Consider the following 18,044-nt stretch of genomic DNA (forward strand, 5'->3'; position numbering starts at 1 on the left):
GCGCAGGGCTGGCAGGGACGAGAATAGCTGGAGCAACGCGGAGACGCCAGGCTGCTGGCCTCAGCCCCACCCCCGCGGTGGGTCCCGGCCCGGCCTGTCGGTGTTCAGGCTGGCAGAGCGAGCGCTCGGCTGTGGGCGGTGCGACGTCACAGGCACAGCCCAGGAGGTCCACCCAGGGAGGGCGGACCTCTGGTCGGACCCGCCGCCCCCTGCCCTAGGACCTGGGGGGTCCACCCCCAACCTTGCCCCCGCCTCCTGCCGGTCGCCACCACCCTTAACCTCTCCGGCTGAGCTCGGCGCCCCAGAGAGGATTAAGTAAGTGCTGAGGTCGCCGCTTCTGTGCAAGAATGGAGGAATCAGAGGGGCGAAGGTGGGGATGGGGATTGGAGTAGCGAGGAATGATGAACCTGGTGGAGAACGGTATGTGGGTTCTCGGACGTCGTAGCGCCCATCCCTTTTCCTCCCCGATTCCGTCTCTTGCCCTTTGGAACATGAGGCAGTCCTGAACAGTGATGAGCAGGGCCCTTTCTCTCCTTTGGACGAAAGGATAGGAAGAATAAACAGAGCCCCAGAGCAAGTGTTAAGGGTCTGGCCCAAGGTCACATCTCGGGGTCAGTGGCAGAACCAAGAAAGAACCTGGGACTCCTGACAAGCCCAGCCTACCTAGAGGCAGAGAACAGACAGCGGAGATGAGCCTCTCCCATCCCATGTTTCTGTGCCAGCCTTGCCTCTTCCTAAGGGTCCATCCTGGGTGTGTGCCCACCTCACACACACCCATGCACCCACACAAGGAGGCATCCCACATATACCCATGAGCTAGCACACAGCGTGTGTATGCAGCCATGATCTGTGCATTCCTCCTCTCTGTAGGCCTGCCCTTCTGCAGTTTGGCTGGGACTTCTTTCCACTCGGTCTTATCCAGGGCCTTTTGGCCTGGGAAGGCCAAAGTCACAGCCTGGACTGGGCATATCACCCACCCTGTGCTCCCAAGGGGAGAGGGATGGGTAGGAGAAGTCATCTCAGAATGGGAGCTCCATTCTTACCTCTGAAGATTCGCTCTCCTTGACTGTCTCCTGGTCCCTGGCAGCCTCTGGCTCCCCTGTAGGGGTCCAGGGACCCAAGAACCTACAGAGGAAAGCCCATCAGAGGCCCTGAATGTAGCCTTTTTCTCCTTCTTGTCTTCTGGCCTTGCCACGCCTGTCCCTGCCCTCCCTCCAAGCACGGGCTGGATGACACACAGCAGAGTGGGTGCAGGGGCTTCTGTGGCCCCCCTTTCCCAAATGGAGTGGCCAGAGGGAGAAGAGCTAACACTTACTGGGTGCTTACTGTGGATAAGGGTTGTACTGAGCTAAGTCATTTCTAGGGACTACTTCATTTGATATGTCAGTGACCCTCTCACCCTTTCTGTGAGGGAGATGCCCTTAATGCCCCCAGCTTAGACTCAGGGCAACTGAGACAGGGAGAAGTGGTTGACTTGCCTAGGGTCACTCAATTAAGTGGCTGAACCAGAATTCATAGACAGGCCTGTCTGATCATTGTGCAAGGAAAAAGCTGCAGTATTTTTTTTTTTCCTCCAAGCAGGAGGTGAGGGATGGGGGGTGGGGCACAGGCAGGACATAAGAAGATGAAGAGCTTGGGGAGTAGCGGCTGGGGATTGGAAGTGGACTTTTTCTTTCAAACCTCCCTACTACCTTTCACATCTGAGTATGATTGTTGTGATCATCTTACCCACAAAGAGAGGGCAGGGCTTCATTTTCATGTCCCTAAATGCACGTGGGATCTATAGTATATGAAGCACATATCCTGATGGTCCCTGAACTTTCCCTTGCCCTCAAACTTTTATTTCCCCTGTGCCTTCAGAACTTATGGAGATTTCATCTCACCACAGAGTCCCATCCTCAGCCTCATGTTTTTGTTTTTTTTTTTTCTTTCCAGCACCCACAGAGCTCCCTTTCAAGGACGTGGCCCCCTGTATGGGTAGTGGGGGCTGCAGGCTGGGACACACCCGATGTGAGTGAGTGGGCAGGTTGGCTGATCACAAGCAGTCTCTCAGCATCAGCATGGACTCCAGGATCCCATCTGCTCAGGGCTGGATCAGCAGCCGCCCACCCACCTCTGAGTCTGACCTGGAGCCTGCCACAGACGGGCCGGCTTCTGAGACCACCACCCTCAGCGCAGAGGCCACCAGCTTTAATGACACCAGAATCCCTGACGTGGCTGGTGGCACCACCGGCGTGGGCACAATGCTTCTGTCCTTCGGGATCATCACCGTCATCGGCCTGACTGTGGCCATGGTGAGAGCTGGGGCAGGCTGGGGCTGGCCCACGTGGCTGTCACTTGGCAGAAGGGTGATCAGCAGTTAGATTTTAGAGAATCTATTCAGAACACAATGGTCTGTTAGTGATAGTACAGTCCTTTCCTTTCCCAGGGATTTGTTTATATGGGGGCCCAGAGACCAGAGAGGCTCCCTCCAATCAGAAGAAAAAGAAAAGGTTCTGAGGAATACATGGCCTTTTGAGCTGGGTCGTGAAGGCCATGTAGGAGTTGGGGCAGAGAGTGTTTCAGATGGAGGGTCTTGATGGGCAGAAGTGTGGAAGCAGACAGCAGGCTCTGTGAGCAACGAGCAGGACAGTGAAGCAAATGAGCATGGGGGCCTTACAGGAGTAGAGGCCAGAAGATAATTGGGAAAGATCTTGGGCTGCAGAGTCTGGATAGGATGCTCTGGGAACAGCAGCCTGCTGGTAGTGTTCATTCATTCACTTGGCAATTATTTCATGGGTTTCTGCCCTGGATCAAGCCTTCAGGACCCCAGGGATGAGGGACAAAATATCCTACAGTTCTTACAGGGAGTGAGAGATAGATACAACCAAAGTGCCAAGGATAGCCCATACGGACTGGCTTGGGGAATTGGGTGGGGGTTGGGGGGCTTCCTAGGCTGGGTGGTCAGGGACAGCTGAGGAGGCAACATTAGGGCTGAGACCTCACAATGGAGACCTGGACCCAGTGTCACAGGAGGGGCAGAGTTGAACAGGAATCAGGGGAGAGGTGAGCTGGGCTGAGGCTCAGGTGTCCCACTGAGAGTGGATACAATGCCTCCGGATCTGAGATCTGCCGCTGAAGATGTGGTCTCTCCCTCGGGAATTCCCTCTGGTCCAGTGGTTAGGACTTGGTGCTTTCACTGCCGTGGTCTCGGGTTCAGTCCCTGGTTGGAAACTAAGATCCTGCAGCCAAAAAAGAAAAAAAGACACAGACTGTCTCCTGAAGATGATGCATGGACACTCAGAATGTCACCAAGGGAGATTGCGTAAGCTGAGACCTGGAAGGGTAGGGGTGCACTGGAGGACCCCCAGCAGGCCCGGCAGTGGTGGCATTCGGCCTGCTGCCCCTCACGGGCTCTGACAGCCGGCCTGAGACCTCGGAGCATGTTGCTCTGACAAATAGGGCTGTGGCTGGTCCATCATGGCTGGAGCGGCTGGTAAACCATGGTCACCATATGGGCCCCACAGGCTCCGGATCGTTGCCAGGGAGCAACTGCTGTCCAGCAGGCAGGGCCAGGACACAGTACACAGAGCGAGGCCCGGGCTTACACAGCCTTCTGGGCCAGGGGCAAGGCAGAAGGCCAATGTTTGGCTCTCACGTGGTGGTTAAACAGGCAGAGCCACCGGAACCTCAGGGATAAAGCAGGGGCTAGACCCAAAGATTTCATCGTGGGAACTTGGGAAGACTTCCTTACTCTTCATTCTGGAGGCACATTCAGAGGGCCAGGGTGTATGGCTTTATGTCCCAAAGCAGAGAGATAGGGAGCTTAGCGGGGGAAGGCAGTGGAGGGCAGGAAACAGCTCCTGGGCCAGGGAGAGGTCCAGGTCCAGAGAGGTTCCTTGAGTACTAGGGAATCTGCCCTCATGCCATCCATGAGCCAGGCCATGCTGTTGCAAGGAGGAGCAAATCAGTGCCAGGCAGTGTGCCTCACATCAGAGGAGCAGTGCTGGAGGGCTTCCTGGAAGAGGTGGGGCTGCAGCTCGACAGTGAAGGGTGGGAAAGATTTGGAAAGGAATGTGTGTTGGGGGAAGGTGTTATTATTTGGGGCAGAAGGAGCAGCAAGGATGAAGGGTGCAGATTGGTTCTAGTGTCTCTTGAAGATCCTTCTGTATCTCAGGCCATGGGGCAGGGCAAGGAGTGCAGACCACTGGGGCTGGAGCTGCTGGTTCAGGGCAGGCAGGGGCTGGGCCAGAGACCTGGAACTCCTGTCGCCTCCCACCCACAGGAGAGCAAGGGGCCTGCTTACATCCTGGGGGTGGATGGGGGAACAAGGGCAACCTCAGTTTCTTTCTGCCTTTGGGGTCCCCCAGGAATGAGCAGCAGGAGGAGCTCTGGGCCAGGCTGGAAACAAACCGGATTCAAGCTGTGAGTGAGCCACCAAGAGTGTAGGAGCCACGGCGGATTTAGGACAGACTCTTGGAACAGGGCTTTCCCCCAGGTAGAAGTGGTCATGTTCCTGGGAGTCAAAAAACACCAGTTTAGGGATGAGCAAGGTGGTGGCAGAGGTCCTTGGGGTCCCTGCCCAGGTGTCACCCGTGTCTCACCCCCGTCCTCTCCTTCCTCCCCCACTCCCCCTGCCTCCTCACTTCTTTCCTCCCCTCCTACCCACTCCTCCCCTGCCCCTACCGCCCTGTACCAGGCTTTCCTGCTCCAGCCAGGAGCTCTTGGGTCCTGGATGTTTTCTCAGGCTGCCCAGGCCTTTATCGCCAAGTCTATACAATGGTGGGGGAGGACCCAGGGGTCTTCTTAGGTTCCTGCGGCATCAGGGTTCAGGAGTTTGGTCTGGGCTGATGCCCGGGGACTCAGGTCCTCCTCCTCAACCCCTTTCCACTGAGAACCATCAACCTCCCCAGAAACCCAGCCCAGAACCTTGCCCAGAGGCACTGCCCTGCAGAGTCTGGCCTCTGCCTGGCGCCTGTACTTTTTACCTATACATGTGGAAAAGTTTTGCGCCTGGGGACAGTTGAGAGGAGGGGGTTGTGCTGAAGTCCACCCCCCCACACACACACACTTCAGCCCTGAGGAGGCTGAGGCAGGCACTGGCTGGAGCCACTGTCAGTATTGGCAGGGTGGACCCGTGAGTCCCCAGGCCAGGCTTGACTGTGGTTTTCCCAGGCGGGGCTGCTCCCCACCTCTGAGTCCAGGCTCTGGAGCATCCCATAAATGCTGAGTGGGGTAGGAGGTAGGTGTCCCTGGGACGGGGTCACTGAGGACAGGGGTCCTAGAGGTCCCCCATTCGTCAGCCTGTGTGTCCCCGTCCCAAGGACTGCTGGGTTAATTAGGGCCTCCTTCCCTGGCCATCTGACGCTGCTCCCTCTCTTGCAGGTCTTGTACATCAGGAAGAAGAAGAGGTAACTCCCCGGCCGCCCCCAAGACCGAAGCCTGTGGGCTATGCTGGGCTGGACTCTAGGGGCGCGGGTGGGGAAGGAGAGTCCTCCCATCATGAGGGTCCTTCTCCCTAGTCAGGGAGTCAGGGTCCCCCCTGCCCACTCAGGACTGGGGGTGACCACTTTCCCTTGGGGAGGGCTGAGCCACCCTTGATCTGCTGCCATTGACTCCCGTTCGCCCACCCCAGGCCCCCCAGAGGCTGTGGGCCGCACAAGCCCCTGGCTTACCAGTCCCCATGGCCCCCACGGGTGACAGCTCTGTGACCCTTGGCCCCATCTGGTCCCAGGAGTGGGTAACTCTCCCTCCCAGGCCACCCATCCGAGGGGCAGAGCCAGTACGGTATGCGCAGAAATGTCTGTCACTGAATCCCGGGGAAAATTTTAGGACCATAAATAGGACTGTGTCAGAGGATCCGCAGGCAGGGCCTGGAGGGCTGGTGGGAGGGGAAGGGCCTGCCCGGCCCCCAGCAGTCTCTGCCCCCACCCCCAGGCTGGAGAAGCTACGCCACCAGCTCATGCCTATGTACAACTTCGACCCCACGGAGGAGCAAGACGAACTGGAGCAGGAGCTGCTGGAACACGGGCGGGACGCTGCCTCCGTGCAGGCCGCCGCCGCGGGGCAGGCCACGCAGGGCAAGGTGGGCGCTGGCCAGGCTCCCCCACCCAGCCCGCACGCAGGCCGCTCATGGCTCTCCTGCCCCCACCCTCCCTCCTTTCCCGGGCAGCTTCCTAACACCTGCCATGTGGTCAGGTGGCAGCTATCTGGGCTTTGTCGGGTTGGATTAGAAACAGGTAGAATTGCTCCGTGGTCCCTCACAGATCACTGCACAGCCAGGCCAGGGCAGCCTTGGGGTCCAGCCCACTCTGCCCCTGATCACCTGGTCACCTGGGAAAGTCCATTGGCCTCTCTGAGCCTCAGTTTTCTCATCTTCAAGTGAAAAAAAAAACCCTGATTCTTGCCTTGGGTGCACCCCTGCAACTCGGGGGAAAGCAGGAGGGAATGTTGGGAGGCTGAGACCCTGGGTTCCTCTGCTTCCTGAGATCACAGTGCTGAGTGAGTTGTCACTGGGGTCAGATTCTGGCACCTCTGAGTAGACCGGTGGGTTCCCAGTAACTGGCAGACCCCAGGCAGGTGCAGACCCTGGGCAGACTCACCTCCCGTGTCCACAGAGGTGGGTACCTGTGTGGTTATCCTGCCAGAGTCACTGGGCTGCCCGGCCACTTGCCAGCAGTCCCTGAGATGTCTGGGGGCCAGAGCCCCATGGAGAGACCTGGTCTCCCCCGACTGTGATGCCTGTTTGCATCCCTCCTAGCCTTGACCCCACAGATTGCTAAGGAATCTAGCCCCACAGAGGCAGCTGTGGGAGACTGAACTCAGGAAGAGTGGAGGCTGGGAGTCAGAGACGCTCTGGTTTGGCTGCCAGTTCTGTGTGTCTGGATCAGGACTCACGCCCCCTTGGGATATTCAGAGTATTGGGCTGGGAAGCTCTGTCCACCCACCTCTTGGGACGACTGACCATCTGCACCTCTCTTGTGCCGGCCCCTGTGCTGCAGCTTGGGGGCTTGGGATACAGAGGTGAGCCCCCTCTGCTGGGAGAAGGCGGTACATGCGTAATTAATCCTGGGACCCCAGGGAAAGGGCTGCCTCTGGCCGAGAAGGCAAGTCGAGCTGGGGATGGCTGTCAGGAGGAGTCATGGGAGGAATCACTTGAGTCAGGTCATATTTCTTGGCTGAACTTATGGGAGTGCATTCCAGGCAGGAGGCATAGTGGGTGCCAAGTGCAAGTAAGCAGCAGAGGGTGGTGGTGACTGGGTCAGAGAGGGCCTGGCCTCAGTCAAGGTCCCTGACGCCCTGACTGTCTCTGTGCAGACCACGCTCCCTTCTCAGGGCCCAGTGCAGAGGCCCAGTCGGCTGGTGTTCACCGATGTGGCCAATGCCATCCATGCGTGAGTAGCCCGGGGATAGGCCTGGACCTCTGATGAAGACATCCGCTGCAGTGCCCACAGAGCCACCCACTCCAAGATCACTAAGACCGACTCTCAGGACCTGCCCTGCTGAGGCCCCAGCTGTTCTGAGGACCCAGCTGCTGACTCTCCAGGCTCTAAAAGAGGCCTCCCCACTGCTCCCCCGGCCAGGAGGAGGTCTGTCCATATGACGGGGATCCATGAGGTCTTCCAGCCACCCCTCCCCGTTGGCCGGCTATGGGCTGGGCCCAAGCTCGGAGGAGAGCTGAGGGGGAGGGGAGGCAGGGGAGCAGGTGTGGAGGGATGCGGGGCCAGACCCACAGCGAGGCCTCCTGCATGCACATCACCGTGCCCACCTGCAGACACACGCCTGAGCCAGCACAGGGGGCAGGATGGAGACCCCCGCATTGGCTCCACCCTCCCACCGACCTGCACCCCAAGGTGTGTAGAGGAACATTAAGCGGGCCACCCCCTCTCTGCCATCAGCGTCAGGGACTGGCGGGAGGGGGGAAGCCGAGCCAAGGGTCCAGTGCCCACTGCGTCTCTTCACTGGGCTCTACAAGCCAGTAACCAGCTTCGGGAACAGCCCCCCTGTCTTTGTGTTTATTGGGGATCCAGGGTTTTGGGAGAGGCTACTGGTCTGGGGGCAGTGGTCACAGGCTGTGAGATCTGACTGCCTGAAACAGGATGGGGATGGCCCTTTGCAGAACAGAAGAGACCTAGTCTGGGTTCTGATCACCTTTGGTCTGCCCACCCCCTGCTCCACAGGAGTTCTGCCAGTCTGGGCATCTGGGTCAAGCCAGACCCCGAGAGCCGGGCGCGGCTCTGCAGGGCACGCATGCACACATGAGCATGCCAGCGCACCCTTGTGCCCAGCTTCGCCGCCGCTATCCTCCGCTGGTTGGAGCGGACGCGAAGGCGGCAGGTATGAACCCTCTGTTGGGCAAATACCACCCTCAGGATGTGAGGGCCTAGGAGGCCTTCGTGGGGAAGGTTCTGGATTTATTTCCTTGACTGGATGCTATAAATACGTTAGCATTGGAGCCAACTGGAGGGCTGCGGGTAATTTGGGATGCGCAGAAACTGTAATTTAATTCACAGCATCTCCATGTGAGAGCATTAAAGATGTAATTAAGACGTTTACACAAAGAGAGTGTGAGCCTGTGACACTGAGGATATGAAACCCCAGCGTGGGGTGGAGGGTGCGGGTTGAGGGACTGGGGAGGGAGGGTGTCACTTGGATCCCAGCCTTGAGGAGGCAGCCCGGCTGTCTTTCCTTGATCTATCCAATGACATGCCTCTAGTGTTGAGTTCAAGGCTGTTCCGGGGCCTTGAACCTCAACTGTGGAATGGCGTCACCATGCCTGCTATCCCCTTGATTGGAGAGCCAAGTGGACAGGAACTATGGGAGCAGAGGAGGGAGGGGGCTTGAGACCCATAGAACCTGTGTCTGAAACACAAAAGAGAAAAAAAAAAATGTGTTTTTTCCCAGAGCACAGGGTTGCAGTGGGGCGTGGGAACCCACCTGCAGGGCTCAGAAGGGTTTGGAAGGTTTGGTCACTGGGGTGACCAAATGCCCTGGTTTTCTCAGGACTGCACAGCTTTAGCATTGAAAAATCTCAAACCAGGACTTTAAGTGATGTCCAGGCCCTCCGCTAAAGAATGGAGCCTGCAGGCTGGCATAGTGGAAACAAGGAGGGGTGAACCCCAGTCCCAGGGTGGAGGGCTGGGCTGGAGGCGGGGACTCCTGGACAGGGCCCTGGGTGAGAGTGGGGACTTCAAACACTCCATGGGCCTCCCACACTGGGGTCAGACTGCCGGGCCTCTCCTTCCCTCAGCAGACTGGCAGAGGATACCTGAGGGTGAGGGGAGGGGTGTGTGGGCTATGCACCCCCAACTAGTTGGATAGCCCCTCAGCCTGAGAAGGTGGGACCCGCAGAAGACCAAGGTCCGAGGGTCCCTAAAATGGTGCCTGTGGAGTAAAGTGGGCACCCAGTGGGCCCAGGATGGGGGCTCCAGGAGGAACCCAACACCATTCTCTCCCCCTGCCTGCCCCAGGCCCCGGTCCTGGCGGGTGGGTCTGGCGAGGTGATGGACACAGGGCCAGTTTCTGGGGGTGACAAGAGCCACTTCCTTCTCTTTTGTCCCCTCACAGTCACCCCCTCTTCCCTTCCACCCACCTTCTGATTTCTAGCTCTTTCTCAGTCCTGGAGGAAAACCAAATTCCCCCCAGAGTTCCCAGGCCTTCCACAGAGCATGGTCTCAATAAACATTGGGATAAAAGGCTCCTGGTGTTGTGTCCTTGTGCCCATGGGCTAATGGGTTGACCAGAACTCTCCTCACCACCCTCAGCCATGCAGACAGGATGATGTTCCTGCTCCTGTGGCGACTGTTACAAAGGGGCCCTTGGGAGCTGCTCCCTGGCCCCCCACCCTTGCATACACGTAGTGTGTGAAGCCTCCCCTCTGGCAGTGACCGGGGCTGCAGGCAGAAGCCACGGCAGTTTGCAGTGGGTGGCACCAGGGTGGATGTGAACTGATGCCTTCAGAGGAGGCCATTTTGTTTAATCAAGTGGAATGTCACCTTCGAGTCAAAGTGAATACAGTAATCCTGTTGCCTGGCTGCTGGCAGATGCCAGGGACGCCTTCAGAATAAAGAGGAAAGTTGGGGTGAGCCCAGAAACTCCTGTAGAGCAGTCTGACCTTGCAATGGATTCCTTCCAGAAACATCACTGAGCTCCACCCTTTGAGGGGAGGGCAGCACCAGCCCAGTCTCTGCAATGCTGTCTGAGATGGGAGGGAACAGATGTCGAATAGCAAGAAAGGATGAGTGTGTGTGTTGGTGTGTTTGACAAGTACCACACACACTCTAGGTCTGTATCTCTACACCTCTACATCTACATCTATATCTACATGAAAAAGAAGGAAGATGGTCCGGTGTGCCTGGGGCTGTTCAGAGGCTGACAGCATGTACTGCCACCCTGTCCTGTCCAACTGCACCCCGCAGCAGCCTCGGGGTGAAGGGCCTTGGCTGAGTGTCTGAGGGAACCCCAGGAGCCACTGTCCTGGCCTCTGAGGGCTCAGGAAGGGGGGCAACTATAGCCACAGGCATCCGTGGTGATACAGAGGACTCTCCTGAAAGGCCAGAGATGCTGAGTGGTGAGCGAGAAGCGTGTGAGTCCCAGGTGCAGGGAAAGGAGGGGGAGGGGCGCACGAGGACCCCTTGGCGGGGGGTGGTGCTGAACGCCATCCCACACTGGGCCTGGGTCTGCCCTTGGCACCCCCCCACCCCACCTCAGAGCTCCTTGGCAGTGGTCCCCACCGCCCACCCGTTACCCCGGGGGCTTTGATTCTACGAGTGGAAGATAAGGTGCCTGTGCTCATGGTGGGGGGGAGAGCCCTCCACAATACCTCCAGAAGCTAGAGGATGGGCTGCAAGCATGTGGGGTGGGGGACAAGGAGTTGAAGGGGTCTCCTCTCTCCCAGGCCCCAAGGGGGTGGGGGATGGAGCAGAGTGGGTCGGTGGGGCTGAGAGCTATCTGGGAAGGGGGATTCCTTTCCCAGCCCCCCTGGACCAGGGAATGCAATCCATATCAGAGACCCAGTACAAAATAAAAAGCTTTAAAAAATATATAGAAAACAGCAAATAAAATAATGTGTGGTCTATTGAACTCCTGCCACGTGCCAGGTAGGTGGACAAGCTCACGGAGGGAGGGCCAAGTCAGGGTTCCCCACTGCCTTTCACAGGACCACGGCCACAGAGGGCCTTGGCAATGGGCCTTGGGCCACCTCAAGGGCCAGAATCTGGTCCCAGCAACTGTCACCTTTGATTGGCTTGATCCCAGCACAATCTCACTTTATTCCCAGTGCCCTTGTGGGGGATATACTGTCACTCATCTTACAAGGAAAGAGATCCAGCCCCCAGAGACTGGGGCCACCAGGCTGAGAGCCAGGGGACTGGCTCTTCCTCTACACTGTTTGAAAAAGGAGTTGCAGGCAAGACCAGGAAACAGGAAGGTGCTGCTGCCTGAAGGGGCACCCAGCGGGTATTGCCCACTTGGCCACACGAGCTGCTTTCCAGCATCAAATGCTGTCCTGTGCTGCCACCTGCTGGCACCTCCTAAGCACTGCAGGTGGCCTTCCTGCCCTGTCTCGCTCCATCCTCGGACCCCTCCCCGAGTCACGGAGAGCAACCTTCACGCCGCGGGTCCTGACCTGGGGGCTCATCTGGCAGGAGTAGGGAGAGATGAGTGGGAACCTGGGGTTCAAAGTGTCAGAAGCCATTCACTCGGGCGCTGATACTACACTTGCCCCAACTAACATGAGTGCCCCCCCCCAAAAAAAATCTGTGCCCTCGGTGCTTCAGCCTACTATGCAGACCCCTCTTGGTCAGGGCCCAGGGGACAGACCCTGAACCCCTGCCCCAACGCCGCTCCCAGGCCCGCAGGCTGGAGGCCCAGCGAGGGGAGTGTGGGCCCCTCCCTGGCGGAGCTAGTTGAAATGATCTTTACCCTGAGGAGGCTGAGAACTGCAGATTATGAGGGACTTAAGGACTTAGCAGCAACTTCATAACAGTTCAATAAGGTGACAGACACTCTGAAGCCTCGGATGAAGGCGGGAGGGAGGCAGGATTCCTGCCTTAAATCCCTGCGGGTGGCAAGGCCTGCGTGTGAACCTTCTGCAGATTTGCGGAAAATACCAGAGCCCATTTAACCCCTCAGCAGCCCCAGAGCATGGACACCAGGCATGCCCTCATATCACAAATGGGGAAACTGAGGCACACAGCAGCAGGGGAAGTCAGCAGCAGCAGGGCCAGGTGGGTTATCCCCAGAGCTCACACCCAAGACCTCCCCACCAAAAAAAGTAAGAATGTTCTCTGTAGACAGAGCTGTCCCTTCCTCTCACCACTCATTTGTTCTCTTCAAGCATCCCCAGCTCCTGCATGCCAGGCCCTCTCTCTGCTGGACACTGGGGCTGAGGGGCACCCATAGGGAGCTGGCCTCCTAAGATCCCACCCAGGGTGACAGCCAGGATGGTGAGGCTGACAGCAACTACTCACCCCTCTCTGGGAAGTGACAAGAGAAGCAGGTGAGGTGACGGGAATTCAGAGGAGGAGACACCACTTCTGACCAGGGGAAAGGTGAGGCTTAAAGTTTTTATTGGTGTGCAGTTGCTTGACAATGTTGCATGTCTTCTGTACAGCAAAATAAATAACTATACATATGTATATATATCTCGGCTTCCCACGTGGTACTAGTGATAAAGATCCTCCTGCCAATGCAGGAGACATAAGAGACACCGGTTTGATGCCTGGGTCAGGAAGATTCCCTGGAGGAGGGCAGGGCAACCCAATCCAGTATTCTTGCCTGGAGAATCCCCTGGACAGAGGAGCCTGGTGGGCTACAGACCACAGGGTTGCAAAGAGTCAGACACGACTGAAGCGACTTAGCACAGCATAGCACATACATATATCTCCTCTTTTTTGGATTTCCTTCCCATTTAGGTTACCACAGAGCCCTGAGTAGTGTTCCCTGAGCTATACAATAGGTTCTCATAACTATTTTACACATAGTATCAATAGTGTGTATATGTCTATCCTAATCTCCCAATTCATCCTCTTCCTCCTCTCCCCCTTGGTGTCCACGCATTTGTTCTCTATGCCTGTATCTCTCTTCTTTGCAAAAAAAAAAAAAAAAAAGTACGGAATTCTTCATAAATTTTGGTGTCATCTTCACCAAGGGCCAAGCTAATCTCTGTACTGAGAAGATATATTCCAGCAAGTATATCAATTTTAGTATATGCATTGCCAAAGTGAGCACCAAGGCAAGGCTGTCCTTGTGCTGGGGTTGGATACCAGGCGACAATGGTGGCGACCTGCCCAAACCTCAGTGGGTGAGTGCACCAGTCTCCCTTGGCCGGGTAAGGCGAGATGACTGTTTGGAGCCCTTCCCAATGTGACCAGCAGGTGGCACTGCAGACCCAGATTAGGGGCATGGTTTGTGATGCCAGTTTGGGGAGAGCTCTCCATGAAGCTCCGCAGGAAGGTCCTTTTTGCAGGAGTCTGGGAGTCTGGGTGGCTGGTGCACCGAAGCTGTCTGCTTCCTCCCTGCCAGGAGCAGGCCTGAACTGGGTCTGGGTCAGGGAGAATGTCTACTGGCCCCTGTGTCCTGACCTCCCGAATGGAGCCTGGTACCTTCTAGGTGCTCAGGGCTATTTGTTGAATGCAGGATTGATAAGTGGTTTCTTGCCACATGAGAATTAAATGAGTTCATACAGAAAAAGCACATACAGAGTCTTCAAGAAATGTATGCAGTCATTTGTACTCTTACTGTAGATGGTCCCCACCGCTTTTGGAAGCTGTGGGCCCTGCCCTGGTGTCTAGACAGCTTCTCCCAGCAGGGGATAAAGACTGAACCCCAAGGGTTCACCATTCAGGGGAGCTGTCCTGTGGGCACTTGGAGACAGGAGGGGTCTATGCCAAGCCCTGAAGGTGCCACAGGGACTGGGGCCCCCGACTTCACCGGGCAGCTTCCAGGCATATACATGCGTTCTCAGTCGTGCCTGACTCTCTGCGATCCCATGGACTATGACCCGCCAGACTCCTCTGTCCTTGGAATTTTTTGGCCAGGAATACTGGAGTGGGTTGCCATTTCTGCAGCTTCCACAGGGAGGGAAGAACATCCCCTTCTCCAGGGCTGGCCTGCCGTCAGGACCAACTGCTGGAGGTTGAGCAGGGCGAGGCTGGGGGCTGTGCCCTGCGGTGGGCCTCACCCAGGCCCACAGCATTTGCAGGTCAATCCCTCCTGGAACTTTCTCACGGCCACTTGTGCCTACCCTGGGACCTCTACTGTAAATTCCTGTCCCATCTGTACCTCAGATTTTAGCTCCTTTCAGTGTCCACCAGGGTCTTGCACAGAAAAGCCAAAAACATTGCTCCCTTCCCTCCATCTTGGAGGCTTCTTCCCACTGAGTTCTGAACTCACATCCTCAGCAGTGACAGCGTGGACTCCGAACCACTGGGGCCGGGGAATTCCCTTCATGGAGTTCTTAGATCATTTATCTGTCCCACCTGTAGCTGAGTTTCAGGAAGGCTGAGTGACCTGTCTTAGGTCACAAAGGATTCGCACTCAGCCCTGTGGGACTCGGAGGCCACGCTCTGAACGGGTTGGGTTCATCCCTGCCTCCCTCCTGTTGGGTCCCACTCTGGTCTGGGCTCTCGGTGGGTTCCTGGGTACATCACCGAAAGACCTCCTCCTCTGTTAGCTCCAGCATCCTCATGAGGGAACACATGAGATGGGGCGTTTGCTGCAGCAGCCAGGCTGTGTAGCCGAGGAGGATAGGCACTGTCATCTCCCCCTCTTAACGTCATCCCCAATAAGACCGAGAGCAGGAAACACGCAGCTCTGCAAAATGATTCCTGCTGGTGGAGCGCCACAGGCAGCCTGGCTTGGAAGAGGTGTAACTTATGTAACTGGGCCCAGACCCTCCTTCAGCTATCTTTTCCTGGACCTCCCAGCCATCCCAGCCAGGCTCCCAGCCATGCCCCACCTGCCGCTATTGCCAGAGCCCCTCTAACCTCCACTCACAGGCCTGCAGGTCTTCCCCTGAAATCTGGAACCCCCTAGTTGGGTTTCCAAGACCCTCACCCTGATGCCTCCCATTCTCTGCAAGTCATCTGCTCAGACTGCTGCCCGAGTCCGGCCTCTGCACTCTTGCACCCCCTGCCTGGGCCAGGGTCACACCCCACCCTGCTCGTGGCTGGGCCTCGCCCCTGGTGGGCCCCCATTCCAACCCACCCCCTCCTCCCAGCTCTCTGGCAATTACCCAAGTGATTGATTTGATAATTTATTTGGTAATTAGTCCCACTCTGGCTGCTCAGGACACTTCTCTGCCGGCCTGGCCTAGAACATAGATCTGCTCCGTTCTCTTCTTCCAGGGAAGGAAGGCTGGGTCCTGGAAGCCAGAAGGATGGAGTCTACTCTGAGTCCCATTGCCTGTCCCCCTCCCGCAGCCCTGCCAGGCACAGGGGTGCTGCTCATAAAGGGGACCCGGATGAGATTGCATTGAGTGAGGGATGCTGAGGTTCTGTGTGCCGGGCACTAGAGGAGAGCCAGGGTCACAGTGCCCAGTGAACTCTCAGCCTCTGGAAGCCTCTAGAAAGACCACGTCCCCCCATCTGGCTGGAGCAACAGAGAAGCCTCCTGACAAGGTGCCATTTAGTAAGAATTCTAATCAGCAGCAGGATTAGGAGGCCCGGGAGAAACTAAGTCCTGGTCCCTGGTGGGTCCGGGTCACGTCCAGCCTGGGTGGCCTTGACCTTACTGCGGGCTGCAGCGTGGCTGCCACCAACGTGTGTCCCTGCGGGTACAGCCACCAGCCGCATCTCCAGGATGGGGTCCCCAAGGAGCTGGCTCTGTGGCATTGATTGAAATGCCCCCCTGCCAATTAGGATTTTTTTAAAGAAATGTATAATGATTCCTAATTGGCGCCCTCATTAGGTGCCAATTAAACACTTAAGCATTTCTTACAAGTTTAACACATTAATAAGGCAGCTCATTACATGGTAACGAGATTTATTTCTTATATTTATTATATTGTTTCACCACTGCTGACAGCAGAGTTATTTTTAAAAACATGGCTTCTTACTGATGGCACATGGTTCTATACCTACTCTGCCCCAACCCACAGCCTGTTCTGCCAGAGCTCTCCATTCAGCCTTGGGTCCACAGCCCCCTGGGTCCTCCCTGGCCTCTTTTGGTCCAGCCTCCCAGAGGAGAGTCAAACAGGCCACTTTCTTCCCAAAGTCTGGAACAACTGGAGCTGGGCCCTGCAGCATACAGACTCTGAGCCTTGGGCACCTCTGTCCATTTAGCTAAACTGCCTCCCAGGAGCCCAGGGAGGCTGCAGGGAGGAGTCAGGGCAGGAGCAGGGCACCCCTGGGAAGACAAGGCGGTCCTTCGAGGCTGTCCCCTGGGGCAGGGAGGAAGGTGGCAGGCAGAGGGAACCATGCTGGTTTGGAGGTACAGAGAATGGACAGCTGGCAAGAGGACACCCTCGAAAGCCGTGGTGGAACCTCCACATTTTATGGTGCGGGTCTGTCTTCTCGCCAGAGGGCAGAGGGAGCCACAGAGAGTTTCAAACAGGGAGGCATGTGAGCAACTCTCTGTTCAGAAACATCAAGAGGAGGATGGGGTGGGAAGGGACATGGGAATAAACATCATGTCCCCTCCCACCTGCTAAGTTCCTGGTGGGCTCCCATTGTCCAGATCAACACCAAGAGGGCAGACGGATGCCACCCATGCAGCCCAGCCTTGGGGGACAGGGCCAGGGTGATGGGGGCTGAGAGGTGTTGACAGCACTGGCAGGATTTCAGAACAGTTACCCTTCTTCTTTTAAAAAAAAGCATCAGGTTATATGCATAAAAGAGATAAGCCACAAGAATTTACTGTATAACACAGGAAACAATATCCAATATCTTACAATAACCTATAATGGAAAATGATCTGAAATATGTACATATATGTATATATATAAGTGAATCACTTTGCTATACACTTGAAACTAACATTATATTGTAAGTCGACTACACTTCAATAAAAAAGAATCCCAACCCTAAAAAAAAACCCCAAAACATAAAAACATGGGGTTCACATCCTGTATATACACTCCACCTTGTTCACACATCACACTGCCTCGCCCTCATCCGTTTTGACAGCCATATAGAACGTGTGGCAAGGATGCTCCATATTGACTTAGCCAGGCTTCTCTGGGTAGGCTGTTTCCAATAGATTACTCTTAGAAACATCACCCAGTGACCACCCTGGGGTATAATTTCACATGCGTGTGAGTTTATCTGGAGGATAAATTCCTAGAAGTGGGCACTGCTAGGCCAAAGGATCTGTGCATTTTTAATTTTGATAGATAGTGCCAAATTGCTTTCACAGCGGTTACACAATTTATACTCTTAACAAGCCACCGACTACAAGTGTCTGCCTTCCCCCATGTTTACCAGAAATGTGCACTGACCTTTCACAGCTGTGCTCACTTAGTTTGCATTTCCCTCAGAGGAAGGAAGCTGAGCGTGGTTTCAGTAGGTGAGTCTTTCGGATTTCCTTTTGCGTAACTATGTGAACTATATGTTCACCTCTTCTGCTCATTTTTTACTGGAATTGTTGATTTTTTCCTTCTAGATTTATAGGGGATTTATGTATATATATATATAGGGGATATATGCATATATATAGACAGTAAAGCGTCTGTCTACAATGTGGGAGACCTGGGTTCGATCCCTGGGTCAGGAAGATTCCCTGGAGAAGGAAGTGGCAACCCACTCCAGTACTCTTGCCTAGAAAATCCCATGGACAGAAAAGCCTGGTACAGGCTACACCATGTGACCATGGGGTCACAAAGAGTCGGACACGACTGAGCAACTTCACTTCATGCATATATATATTTCATATTGTTGTTTGTTGTTTAGTTGCCAAGTTGTATCCAACTTCTTCCATGACCCCATGGACTGTAGCCTGCCAGGTTCCTGCCAGGTTGCCGTTTCCTTCTCCAGGAGATCTTCCTGACTCAAGGATCGAACCCATGTCTCTGGCATTGGCAGGTGGACTCTTTACCACTGAGCCACAAGGGAAGCCCATATATATAT

At 55.9% G+C, this 18,044-nt stretch overlaps 1 protein-coding gene across 2 annotated transcripts; it reads left to right on the top strand.

Annotated features, from left to right (window-relative positions):
* Window positions 1-7: 7 nt before the first annotated feature.
* Window positions 8-8,540, top strand: C26H3orf18 (chromosome 26 C3orf18 homolog). Of its 2 annotated transcripts, none has more exons than XM_020915877.2 (5): window positions 8-315; window positions 1,936-2,294; window positions 5,365-5,390; window positions 5,917-6,064; window positions 7,297-8,540. In XM_020915877.2, the coding sequence occupies exons 2-5, from the start codon at window positions 2,061-2,063 to the stop codon at window positions 7,375-7,377; spliced, it is 489 nt and encodes a 162-aa protein (XP_020771536.1). In that variant the 5' UTR covers window positions 8-315; window positions 1,936-2,060; the 3' UTR covers window positions 7,378-8,540. The 2 variants fall into 2 exon arrangements, with proteins under 2 accessions (XP_020771536.1, XP_020771537.1); XM_020915878.2 differs by lacking the exon at window positions 8-315 and adding an exon at window positions 325-420.
* Window positions 8,541-18,044: the final 9,504 nt, after the last annotated feature.

The sequence above is a fragment of the Odocoileus virginianus genome, chromosome 26 (genome assembly GCF_023699985.2).
Source record: "Odocoileus virginianus isolate 20LAN1187 ecotype Illinois chromosome 26, Ovbor_1.2, whole genome shotgun sequence".
NCBI classification, from domain to species: Eukaryota; Metazoa; Chordata; class Mammalia; order Artiodactyla; family Cervidae; genus Odocoileus; species Odocoileus virginianus.

Excerpts from the sequence above, each read along its gene's own strand:
- C26H3orf18 (XM_020915877.2), top strand. The coding sequence starts at position 2,061 with ATGGACTCCAGGATCCCATCTGCTCAGGGCTGGATCAGCAGCCGCCCA. Across the intron at positions 2,295-5,364 it reads TCGGCCTGACTGTGGCCATG|GTCTTGTACATCAGGAAGAA; the intron begins GTGAGAGCTGGG and ends CCTCTCTTGCAG. Across the intron at positions 6,065-7,296 it reads GGCAGGCCACGCAGGGCAAG|ACCACGCTCCCTTCTCAGGG; the intron begins GTGGGCGCTGGC and ends GTCTCTGTGCAG.